Source organism: Teleopsis dalmanni, chromosome 1 (genome assembly GCF_002237135.1).
Source record: "Teleopsis dalmanni isolate 2A chromosome 1, ASM223713v2, whole genome shotgun sequence".
NCBI lineage: Eukaryota > Metazoa > Arthropoda > Insecta > Diptera > Diopsidae > Teleopsis > Teleopsis dalmanni.
Genome location: NC_051846.1, coordinates 226,567,158 through 226,579,876, shown reverse-complemented (window position 1 = coordinate 226,579,876; position 12,719 = coordinate 226,567,158). Strand labels below are relative to the sequence as shown.

General features: G+C 26.2%; 3 protein-coding genes and 1 non-coding gene across 4 annotated transcripts; all 4 read left to right on the top strand.

Moving 5' to 3' along the window:
* Nucleotides 1-6: 6 nt before the first annotated feature.
* On the top strand, nucleotides 7-653 carry LOC119667563 (probable cytochrome P450 6d4; the record flags this gene model as incomplete). Its single annotated transcript, XM_038076868.1, has 2 exons — nucleotides 7-142; nucleotides 198-653. Coding segments are annotated over 2 exons (555 nt in total), but the record flags the coding sequence as incomplete, so codon positions are not given.
* A 3,572-nt stretch (nucleotides 654-4,225) lies between these two features.
* LOC119667562 (probable cytochrome P450 6d4) lies at nucleotides 4,226-6,036 on the top strand. Its single transcript, XM_038076867.1, has 4 exons — nucleotides 4,226-4,755; nucleotides 4,819-4,971; nucleotides 5,133-5,572; nucleotides 5,625-6,036. The coding sequence occupies exons 1-4, from the start codon at nucleotides 4,226-4,228 to the stop codon at nucleotides 6,029-6,031; spliced, it is 1,530 nt and encodes a 509-aa protein (XP_037932795.1). The 3' UTR covers nucleotides 6,032-6,036.
* Nucleotides 6,037-7,303: 1,267 nt separating this feature from the next.
* Trnac-gca lies at nucleotides 7,304-7,375 on the top strand. The gene has a single exon. It is a non-coding gene; the product is annotated as a tRNA-Cys (tRNA).
* Nucleotides 7,376-11,112: 3,737 nt separating this feature from the next.
* LOC119667888 (farnesol dehydrogenase-like) lies at nucleotides 11,113-12,215 on the top strand. Its single transcript, XM_038077226.1, has 2 exons — nucleotides 11,113-11,798; nucleotides 11,896-12,215. The coding sequence occupies exons 1-2, from the start codon at nucleotides 11,226-11,228 to the stop codon at nucleotides 12,070-12,072; spliced, it is 750 nt and encodes a 249-aa protein (XP_037933154.1). The 5' UTR covers nucleotides 11,113-11,225; the 3' UTR covers nucleotides 12,073-12,215.
* Nucleotides 12,216-12,719: the final 504 nt, after the last annotated feature.

The following is a 12,719-nucleotide window of genomic DNA, read 5'->3' as shown; positions in this document are numbered from 1 at the left end:
CTGACAATCTTTGAACTCGCACAATATCCTGAAGTACTGAAAAAAGTTATTGAAGAAGTCAATACAGTTTTAGCTGAGAATGATGGCAAGATTACATACGACAATCTAAAAAAAATGGAGTATTTGGAGTTATGTATGAATGGTGAGTAAAAGAAACTCAATTAATTTTACTATTAAAACATTTAAATATCTTTTAGAAACTCTACGTAAATATCCTGGCTTACCATTATTAAATCGTATTTGCACACAAGATTACCAAATTCCTGGCACTGATAAAGTAATCGAAAAGGGTACACCTATTGTTATATCCCTATATGGTATACATCGAGATCCGGAACATTTTCCAGATCCAGAAACTTTTGATCCAGAACGTTTTCTACCAGAAAATCGGAACTATAATCCTAATGCCTATATGCCTTTCGGTGAAGGTCCACGTCATTGTATAGCACAACGTATGGGTAAAATTAATTCAAAATTGAGTGTAGTTAAAATTTTACAAAATTTCAATGTCGAAATAATGCCAAGACAAGATATCGAAATCGATAATCATTCGATTGCGATTATACCAAAAGGTGGAATTAATGTGCGTCTATCGAAAAAGCAAAAAACAAATTAAAGGCTATATATCAATTTTTTAATATTAATATATTAAATTACTACGGTTTTCTTTATGAACATTTATTTCTACTTTAAATAATAAATAAATGTTTTTTGTACTAATTTTTTTTTAAATAAAGTAAAAACTTATTCCATATTTGTAAAATAGGTATGGGTAATTTTAAAAATTTAATAATATTATAAGTTTTAAATGTAATTTTTATTTGTTAATATAATTTTCATTTAATTTTTAAATATTTTTATTTGATTATTTTTTTTATAAATGTGAATTTAAAGTTTTTATTGGAATTAAAATTTTTTTAAATGCAAAAACAAAATATAAAAATATTAAAATTTATATAAAAATATTCAGTTCAAATTAACTGAAAACAAAAAATAAAAAATTAATAAGCAAAAGCAGAAATACAATATATTATTTAAATATAAATATTTTGTTTATATACGTACATTTATATACGTATATATAAAAGAATTAAGAAGATCTGTAAAAAAGTAGTTTCATGAATGACCATTATTATAAATCAGAAAAATTTGACAGTCATACTTATATTGTGATTTGTATAAATGAATGAGTGATATTTCTTATAAATACCTATTTTTTATTTTATTAATTAAAATGAACAAAAATACCTAATTTTACTTGGCAAAAATAAAAAGTGGTTAAAATATATATTTTTATTATAAAATATTTTGAATAATATAAAAAATATTTTTTTATATGTTTTAATATACAAAAATTATTTATCTTATATAAAGAATAAATTCTATTTAGTATGAATTAATTTTATGGGTTCTTTGTTATTTAAATACTCCAATATATTTTTTATCTAATTATTATGATGAAATAAGATGAGATAAACAGAAAGAAAATTGTATGTATTGGGACCCATAAATATATGTAAACATTATTATCTTATTTAAAAATAATTATATAAGTGATTTCTTCTATGAATAAAATAATAGAAATAAATATTATATTAAATAGAAAATATATAAATTGTCATCAAATTGTTTACAATATTCTTGAACAAAAGCATTCGAATAATAACTAAATAAAAGTTTGTTATAAATTTCAAAATCAAATTCTATAATGTTTATTCATTATTTTTAATAAATTATTATATTAAATAAATCAATTATGTAATTATTAATAAAAATAATTTTATTTTATTAATATTTTACACTACTTTTTATATATTTATTAATTTTAAGAAAAAATATCTCTAGCTATGTTAATATAATGAAAAATAAAAACATTTAATAATTAAATAAAACATAAAACATAAATGAAAATAAAATAATCATGAATAAAAAATAAATTATTAAAAGGCCACATAATATATGATTATAACTTATATAACAACTTAGTCCTAACATATATCATCTATTTATTGCGTTCAGTTAATAATGATATGCCACGTAATATATTGATTGTAAAGATTATACCATCGAAGTGCGAAAATTCGGTTCAAATGCGGTATTTAAAACATTCTTTACAAACATGAATGTTAAACAAAGAAAGTCACTAGTGCTGACTTTCTATATTCCGTCTCATAAAGATAGTATGCCTCTTGAAAATAAACACCAAGGGACAGTTTTTCAAAAATTCATCACCAGCGATCAGGTGTGCTGATAACGATGATCTATTAGGCAGGAATATTGGATTTTTAAAACCAAATATGACACTAGTTGGCTTTATCATAATTTTGGGTATATGTATATGTAAAATTTTCACAAACTATTGACCGTCTTTGGTATAAGATTAGAATAAAGTGGCAGTTTTTGGCGTCGAAGTGCACTTCCCACAAATAAAGTATAAGAGTTCATCAAACGACAGTACTGAAAGACCATCAACAAAAAATATAAAGCGTGATTTCATATGGTAAGCGTTAAAAAGCCATGGGTCCCTGACAAGTCTCCAAATTTGAATATGTCTGTAATTTTAAGAGATGACAGCTGTGTTAGATCAGAAACCAAATAGACCTCCAACAATTTTTGTTTCTTGTAACAGAGTACATACCTCTATAGTTTCTAATTTGCACAGCCACAACTACGACATAATAATAGAGAAAACAGTTTCAATTAAAATAGAGCTAAGAGCCATCTAACAATAACATTTATTTTTTCTAACTTTTATACTAACCGAAGAAAAGGAACTCATCCTTTTGAATGTATGTCCTCTATTTTAGGTCAGAATATCCCCTCTTCTATTTTTGAATGTTCTCTCTCTGAGGCCAGAATGTCCTCTCTTTGAGACCAATAAGAGGACACCTTATTGAGGAGATCTCTAAATATAACTTTCATAATATATTTACGACATCTTAACATAAAGTTAAGAAATTTATTTGTAAACTAATTAAACCAAAAAAATTTTGAGACCTAATAATAAAACACAGAAATAAATATAAAAATAATTTTTATCAGCATTGTTTATGTTTATAATATTGATTTGACTAAATATAACGTTTATCAACTTGACTGGAGAGGCCTCCAATCAATTTCATCAAAATTCATATAAAATTGCATTATTCGAACAACCAAATTTTTTTTTTATTTTCAACATTATGTTTATAACAAATGCATAAATATTAGTCACAAATAAAATATTCAAATGTTATTATCAAATAAAATTTTTCGCTTTCATATCTGGAAAAAGAAATATTTCATATACTCTCAGAATGTGTCGACATTTTGAGATTATTTGTTAATGGTCGACTTATATTTGACGTTAAAAATATATGACTAAATTAGAACAAATTAGAACAATTATATTTTATTATAAAAATTTTGAATAAGGATCTCAAAATATTAATAATGACACAAATAATTTAGTTAATTGTTAAATGAAAAATTAATCTTAAGCTTTATATAAGCCTTGGTTTTACTTAAAAACAATAACAATTAGGCAATGTCTTTGTTTTAGAACTGTGTTGTCTGTTATACAATTCCTGAAACTACTCTCAAATACCTTTCATCATGCCAAACACAAATGCCTAAATGGATCATATAAGCTTCATAGTTTATCATATCAGTGGATTTATATAGAGATTAACTTCCTATCTAGAGTTTCTTTGCTGCAGATAACTTATACTAATAAATTTATAACTTATAGCCACGTTGTTAGAGGACTCAGTTAATTTACTGAGTTCAAACATATAATTGTTTGAAGGTGCGTGCTCTGATAATCGAGTCAACATTTTTATTAACAGCACACAAAAAATCATATTTTTAATTTATCTATTTATATTTCTAATATAGAAAAATTATATATACATGGACCATAATTTACAGACTACAGCTTACAACTTTGCACTAAAGTAAACTAGGGGTACTTCCTTGGTGTTTTCATAGATTGCGAAGAAAACTAGGATTATTATTGCATAGACATAATGCAAAGTGTCAGAATGAACTGTGAATACATTATCCCAACAATAATTGTAGCAACGCCTAAAGTAAAGTTTTCCAAAATATATAAACAAATATTAGCGTGCGAAAGAGAGTATGTTCACAAATTTTAGAACATATAAATAACAGGTAAGAAATATTTTAAAACAGTCAGTCATATGAGAAGTCTTAAACGTATAAGAAGTATTGTTTATAAACAAAAATGATTATTTTGATTTTAGTGGTTCTAGCAGTGATTTTATTTCACTATATAAAACGCATATATTCATATTGGGAACATCAGAATTTTCCATATGATCAGAATAGTAAAATACCATACGGTTGTTTGGAATCCGTCGCTAAACATAAGAAGTCCATGGGTATGACAATGTATGATGTTTACTTAAGATCGAAAGAACGTTTTTTGGGTGTTTATTTATTATTCCGACCGGCGATTCTAGTACGTGATGTTAATTTAGTACGTCATATATTGGCAGAGGATTTTGCTAGTTTCCATGATCGTGGCATATATGTGGATGAAGAAAAGGATCCACTTTCAGCAAATATATTCTCATTAGAAGGCAAAAGTTGGCGTGATATGCGTATTAAGTTAGCACCACTTTTTACATCCGGAAAATTAAAGGCAATGTTCAGTACTTCAGAGGAAGTAGGTGATAGAATGATTGCCCATTTAAATACACTGATACCGGAAAAGAGTACTATGAAGATTGATTTAAAGGAAATTTTTACAACGTAAGTTTAGAATATTTTGTTATCATTTAATAATATGTAAATAATATTTTTGTTATTTTATAGTTATGCTATTGATATTATAGGCTCAACCATTTTTGGTTTGGATATCAATAGTTTCGAGAATCCTACTAACAAATTTAGAAATATAGTTCGTTTATCCCACAAAAATACACATCCTGCCGCAATTTTGGGTATGCTGTTATATTTGTTTCCATCGTAAGTAAACTGAAGTTGAAGTAGAAAATAGAATAATAAGAATATAACAAGTATGTCATAATACGAGTATATATATACTAACCTAATATCGTATGAACATAATTACATATTTGTAATACAATTAATTGAATATTATATATATTTACGAACAATTATTTCAGGTTGGTTAAATTTTTGTTCCGTAAATTTGGATTGAAGAATCCAGTGGCATTAGAAATGCTTAAAATAGTAAAGGACACTATCGAATATCGTGAAAAACATAATATTGTACGTAAGGACATGTTGCAGTTATTAATGCAATTAAAAAATACCGGTAAAATTGAGGAAGATGATAACTTCGATGCTAAAGTAACAAAGAAAGCAGGAAGTTTCATTGAAAATATTTCAATTGAAACCATAACAGCACAGGCGTTTGTATTTTACATTGCTGGTCAAGAATCTACAGCCTCAGCAGCTGCTTTAACTATCTTTGAACTCGCACAATATCCTGATATACTGAAAAAAGTTACCGAAGAGGTCAATAGAGTTTTAGCTGAAAATAATGGGAAAATTACTTACGAAACTTTGCAAAAAATGGAGTACCTAGAATTGTGCATTAATGGTAAGTTATTGATAATCATATTATATTCATAATATATCTTTATATTTTCTAGAAACTTTACGAAAGTATCCTAGCTTGCCATTAATGAATCGTATTTGCACACAAGACTATCAAATACCAGGCAGTGATAAAATTATCAAGAAGGGAACAAATGTTCTTATATCTCTATTTGGTATACATCGTGATCCGGAACATTTTCCAGATCCAGAAATCTATATTCCAGAACGTTTTCTACCTGAAAATAGTAATTACAATCCCAAAGCTTATATGCCTTTCGGTGAAGGTCCACGTCATTGTATAGCACAACGCATGGGTAAAATTAATTCTAAATTGGGTGTAGTAAAGATTTTACAAAATTTCAATATTGAAATAATGCCAAAACAAGATATCGAAATCGATAACTATTCAATTCTTATTGTACCAAAAGGTGGAGTTAATGTTCGCCTATCGAAAAAATAAACAAATTAAACCACAAATTTTGAAATACTTAATTAAATATTGGATTTTTGTGGTAGTAGATTTTAGGGACAGTTCTATTTTTAGTTTAAGTATTTTAAGAAAAATTTGGGAATATATTTAATGTTAATGCAGTTTTTGAAGTTATGTATGAATTTTATATAGTATATTTTATTTTTATTAATATAAGCTAAGATGCGTTGTCACAAGAATACATCAATTGTGCGTGTGCTACCTTGCTTTTAACTGTGTGTGAAGATATTTTTGATAAAATAGACCTTTGTTAAATTTGAGCATAGTTTATATGGTAGTATAACTATGTCTAGCATTATGCTTATTTGCTTATTTAGGAAGATATATTGGAAAAAATTCAATTTGCTTGTTATATCTGCTTAGCGAAAGTGTAATATTTTATTAACAACACAATTTAAAAAATTGGTTAGACTATTCGAGTTAGACTATCAGACCAATGTGTGCAATCAGTAACTTATACCGGAGCATTTTAACAAATAAAACCGGATCAGAGAAAGTTATTATTGTCAGAATCGATACGACTAGGGGCACTTTTATTTCACTTAAACAGACTTCGAACTGCAGCGATATAAGTAAGTCTAGAAAATTTGGCGTATTTAGTATTAGAATAAAAGCAGTGGAAGAAGTGGAGGAGTAACATTACAATACAATCTATTATTTTGACCTTCATATCTCCAAGGTATCTTGCAAATGTGATGACCTATCTGCGGGTTCTGACAGGCGAAATACAAATGGCACTTTATAAGATTACAAAGCAATATTGCTTGGTGGGCACTGACATGCAATCTGCCAGGTTCTAGAACCGTTGCACCAACTATAACTTGAAGAAGAATACGAGACTGTAAATTGAGAATACGAATTATTTATGAACCCATATCATTTCCTTTTTTTTATTACGATTGATCTATTCAGATTTAGTGCTTTTAAAATCGTTAAAGCTTTGTGTTAAATATTTTTCTTTTTAAAAAATAAAAATAATATAAATCAACAAAATTTAATGAAAACAAGTGTTTTCGTTTAATTGTTTAATTATTCATATTTATTATAAAGATTGTACGTGCAAATTAAGAGTAAATAAAATTGGTGTTCGTTTAACATTAAGATGAGATCATATTTACTTCGCCAATATCACTAATAAAAAGCTTTAAGAATTTTTTGTAATAAATTAAGCTTTTCCGAAATAGATCTAAAACTTAGAATGCTGTCATAAAGCACTAAAATGTTGTCGTCGGTGTTCTTCATGGGGATATAGCTCAGTGGTAGAGCATTCGACTGCAGATCGAGAGGTCCCCGGTTCAAACCCGGGTGTCCCCTGGAGATTTTTTTCATTGTTTTAAATTTTTTTTTTAATTTTTTGAACCTTGTTTTTTCATTTATTATTATCCTTTTTTATCATTTAAAATAATTGTATATATGCATAATTTTTTATTTTGTTAAAGTAAATACACTTTATAGACAATATTAAAATATTTTCAAAATTGTATGTCCATATAACGAAATTTTATGTCATATAAATAAATTATTTTATTTATTATTTATTATTTCATTTAATATATATTATTTATAAATATATTTATATTTCATTTAAATAAATTATATTTATATTTAATTTAAAATTTTTTTAATTATCATTATTTCTTAAATATCTTTTAAATTTATTTTGTCATTTAGAGCGGTATTTCATGTATCTGACCGGAAATAAAGTTTTGCACAAAAACTGATATGTATTTTTATATATAATTTTATGGATATTAATTTAATTTTAATGAAATTAATAATATTTAATATTAATTTTTTTGATCATTATTAAATCAATATTGGTTTATTCATTAGTCTTAATCTTTCCTTCGTTGAAAAATATTTTATGAATATACAAAAATTAAATATATATTGTTTATTTGTGTTCATAAATTAATATTAGAATAGCTTTATATTAAATTAAATCAAACCAAATTATTTTATTTTATTTTTTTTGTATCTTTTTTTTTCTTATTTTTGTATAATTGTATAAAAGGTAGTCTTCATTCATTGAATATTTATTTTTAAATTTAAAAACAAAAATATATAAATTTAAAATACATTTAAAACTTCAAACTCTTCATATGAATAAAAATTTTTAAAGAAAAAAAATTTATATAAAGGTTAAGAAGCATCGGTACAATTGCGTAAAAAATATATAAATTTTTACAAAGAAATATATTTAATTTAATAAACAATTTACAAAAGACACAAATGAATTTTCTTATGCCCCACAAAGGATTTGTAAGGACCATTAAACTTTGCTAACATTTATCTGTACTGATGGAAACATATTTTTCATTGTTAGATGTGCTGCGACTAAATTGCTACGTTTTGCTTTATGACTTTTGTGCCGTAGCCAAGCCAATTATTATTTCATATAAAAATTCCTTAAAAAAATGATAAACCGCAATTCTTCATAAAATATTCCAAAGAAAAATAATTCAGTTTGTTTGCATCATTGATTTCACTTAAAATGTGCTGAAATGTAAATTGTCATTTAAAAAAAAAGGAAAAAATAAAAAATATTTAATGGAAAACTCTGGGGATACAAAAAATAATTCCATTGTAGTTGAATATTAATCATCGAGAATGGTTTTGTTATACAAAAAACAAAAACTCTGGGGTAAACATAATGAATTGAAAATATATATTATAGATTATTAAATAGAAAAAATTTTCTCATACATTAATAATTTATTTGTTGTTATATATAACTGTTATATCTATATTTGTTATTTTCAAGCCGATTGAGGAAAGTCAATTTTAGAAAAAGTTATAGCATTTTTTTTTTAAATGTTTGGTACACTCTTATCTTCAATCCCCTTAAATTCTCCTGAAATTATTGGTTTTCTTTTTAGCACTTCTCTTTTGAAGTGTAGATTACCGTTTAAAATAGTAAAAATATCATGTGAATGGCCACTTTATCTAGATCACAAAATTGTGATTAACTCTTGCTATATGTATACTTAGCAAATAAAGACTAATATCTCTTAATTAACTTAAGCATTATATAGATAATATTATTGATGAATAAATATCAATATATTGCATTATTGAAAGATTAAGATTGTATGTATCTCAAAATTATGATTTTATTTATATTCGAATAATGTTTTCTCAAGTATTATATTATGTTTTCAATCCAGTTAAAACTACTTACGTTAATGAAATTAAGATTTGGTTATTTCCATTGGCATAAGCTGATTTATGCATAAGAAATAGCTTATTTGTTTATATTTTACATATAAAACATATAACAAATATTTCAAATTTTGAACATTTCCCTTTGGGAGATGACATTTTTCGCCTTATATCGTTTTATTTACCATGAGCTCTTTGTATGCTAAATTATTCTCATTACCGGCCTTAATGAGCAAAACAGCCTAAATCAGACAGGTGGAAACATAGTAATAAACTTTAAGTTTCTTCCAAACTCCCCTAAAAATATACGAAGTTTATTTTTGAATTCTGCTAACCAAACAAAAAAATTTAAACAAGATTTTTTACTTTACTTCAATATTTTTCTATCTTATTCTAAAAATGTCAATAAACTTTTAGTAACACCCACTTTATCGTCTGAACTCATCATCATACGTTTTTTTTTAATCAAGCAGTAATCAACGACCACGTCAATCTGGTTTCCAAATAATAAAATAAAAAAATAAATAATAAAAAAATTAATAGAATATTTATTTAATATTTTATTAAAATAAAAATTTATCGAAAGACTTTTAATATAAAAGTTTAGAGTAATAACAGACACGAATGTAAATTAATTATAACCTATTAGAAATATTAAGTTAGGTAAATAAAAAAAAAATTTAAGAATCTATACCCTACATCAAGCAATTAATCACATTTTTTTATATGCTGCCTGGTTTAAATTGTAATTTAAATTAGCGCAGATATATTAGATTTATATAAACTTGTAAATATTTTCTTGTTAGATATTTTCGTTCTCCGAAAATTATTAATACTATTATGTTGAACATAGTTTCAGTACGTGTGCAACTTGGATAGAGATGAACTAAGAACTATTAAATAAATAACTGAATCAGATATTTTTTTGTTTAACCATCTATATGTTTAATGTCAATTTTAATAATATTATTAAAATACTTTAATAATATATTTTCTTAATTATTTTAAAATTATTAACGACTTCACTCTCTTTTTTTCTATGCGCCAACTCTTTTCCCTTATCTGATACGAGTATTCACAGTATTTTGAAATCAACAAATAAAAAAAGGAAGTACATTTTTGAGAATCCCCTTTCTTCTTTTGTTGATAAGTATTCGCTGTAACAACAGATATTCTTACTAGGTGGCTCAATCTTATTGCTTATCTTATGGTTATCTTATGTTTATAAGATAATTAGCTTATAGTTATGGAAACAAGATAGATATCTTAGGGTTATAACGTAGTGACTCTTTGATTTTTTCGCTATTGCTGTTATGTTGTAAATTCGAAAAGAGCCATCGAGCTGTAGTAAAAAGCTATTTATTTTTCTTACGATTTTATATACTCATCTGAGTAACAATTTTCCTAAAGCAATTATTTATTTATGTGAAATCTACATTTAATAAATTCAAGTTTACTTCAAAAATGTGTCAATTTATCATAGGCGACTTAAAGTGCTATATCTTGTAATATGTAATACCATATATATAATACAATGTAATATATTGTGTTCAACAATATAATATATTGTATCTTACAATAAAATATAGTATAACTTACAATATAATATATTGTATCTTATAATATAATATAATGTACCTTACAATATAATACATTGCATTTTAAAATGTAATATATAGTATCTTTTAATATAATATATTATGTCTTACAATATACAGATATACGCTATAGTAGCGCATTTTACAAGTCTTGTTGCCTAAATCATTTTTTTTTCAGCTATTATCGCGAACACCAATACACTTGCCACTTATCACACAGCTTATCTGCAACTACGTTATTATCAGCTGTTTAAATTAATTATAAGAGCAGCAATTTGTATTATCTAAACAGTCGTGCATTTGCTACAGATACGAGTGGAATACTTAGCAGATATACTTAATACTCGCAAATAATTAATTTGTTTACATTCAATTTAAATAGTTTTAATTGAAATATAATTGAAATGGAACGTTGGCAAAATCGCGTCGCTGTCATCACCGGTGCCAGTTCTGGTATTGGTGCCGCTTGTGCCAAGCTAATTGTAGCCGCGGGCATAAAAGTCGTTGGACTTGCACGCCGCACGGAACGCATGGAATCACTCAAAAATTCATTAACGACAGAACAGCAGAAAAACTTTTACTATCGTCAGTGTGATGTATCGCAGGAGCAACAAGTACAAGAAGCATTTGAATGGATTGAAAAGCAATTGGGTGGCACTGATATACTAGTGAATAATGCAGGCATCATACGTGATGGTAATTTAGTAGAAATGCCAATGCATGATATAAAGGATGTGGTGAACACTAATTTCATGGCTCCCATTTATTGCACACAGAGTGCGTTTAAAAGTATGCAAAAACGTAGTTTTCCTGGACATTTGATTTTCATTAACAGCACAGCTGGTTTAGCCGGCTACAATCCAGGACCAGACTATCCCAGTTTAAATGTGTACACACCAACAAAATTCGCTTTGAATGCGATTAATGAAATTTGCAGACAAGAATTAATGACACTGAAGACTAAAATAAAAACAACTGTAAGTGGTAGTTTTCCAAGCAATTTGTGATAACAATTTATTTTCTTATCATTCCCGCTTTTTTGGTTCTATTTTTTTTTTTCATTTTGTATTGTAGAATATCAGCCCAGGTTGGGTATCAACAGAAATTGTGCCAGACGAGACGAAAACTGAATTGGGCGATGTTATATTACAAGCTGACGATGTTGCTAATGCAGTGATATACGCACTGTCAACGCCACCACACACTCAAGTTCAAGAGATAACATTGCGAGCTGTGGGAGAATGGTATTGAGTTTAAAAAAAACGTATCTGAGTAGAGTAAAGTAATTTTTACGAATGCGAATTTATTATCTTAGTACCAATCATCTAAGCAAATGATTTTACTTTAGGAATTATAATTTTACACAACATTAAATTCTCAATAAAATATATGTACTACATATATACTTTAATAAATAAATAGTTTTTATTATTATTATCTCTACTATAATTATAATATAGGCAGGTTATTAAACATTCAAGTTAAAAGGCTTTGCAAGAATTTATGTTTTTACACCTCATTTAAAATGCATGTAAATATGATTTCTCAAGATACGGACGTTAAAATTATTGACTTGATATATCAAGTGAATGTACGCGCTTAAGATCACAACACCAAACACAAATTTTCAAATTAAAAACTAGTAGTAATATTACAGCAATTTCAATAAAATCATCAACAGCACTATATTTGCATATGAATGACCATTTAAATTGATTTCATGTATATTGTGAAGTAAACCCCTTTTTCAATTTACGCAAGCAGTTAGTGCTCAGTGAAAGTCTCCACTAATATCATCAAAAATATTTAATAAAAAGAGATGTTAAAAATAGATTAACGAACAGCACCAAAAACGATTTATAAATTCAAAAAAAATTCCCAACGTCGCCCAAAAAAAA

Bases quoted from the DNA above. Each gene is read 5' to 3' on its own strand.
- LOC119667562 (XM_038076867.1), top strand. From the start codon at position 4,226: ATGATTATTTTGATTTTAGTGGTTCTAGCAGTGATTTTATTTCACTAT. The intron at 4,756-4,818 runs GTAAGTTTAGAA...GTTATTTTATAG, and splicing joins TTAAAGGAAATTTTTACAAC to TTATGCTATTGATATTATAG. The intron at 5,573-5,624 runs GTAAGTTATTGA...TATATTTTCTAG, and splicing joins CCTAGAATTGTGCATTAATG to AAACTTTACGAAAGTATCCT.
- LOC119667888 (XM_038077226.1), top strand. From the start codon at position 11,226: ATGGAACGTTGGCAAAATCGCGTCGCTGTCATCACCGGTGCCAGTTCT. The intron at 11,799-11,895 runs GTAAGTGGTAGT...TTTGTATTGTAG, and splicing joins AGACTAAAATAAAAACAACT to AATATCAGCCCAGGTTGGGT.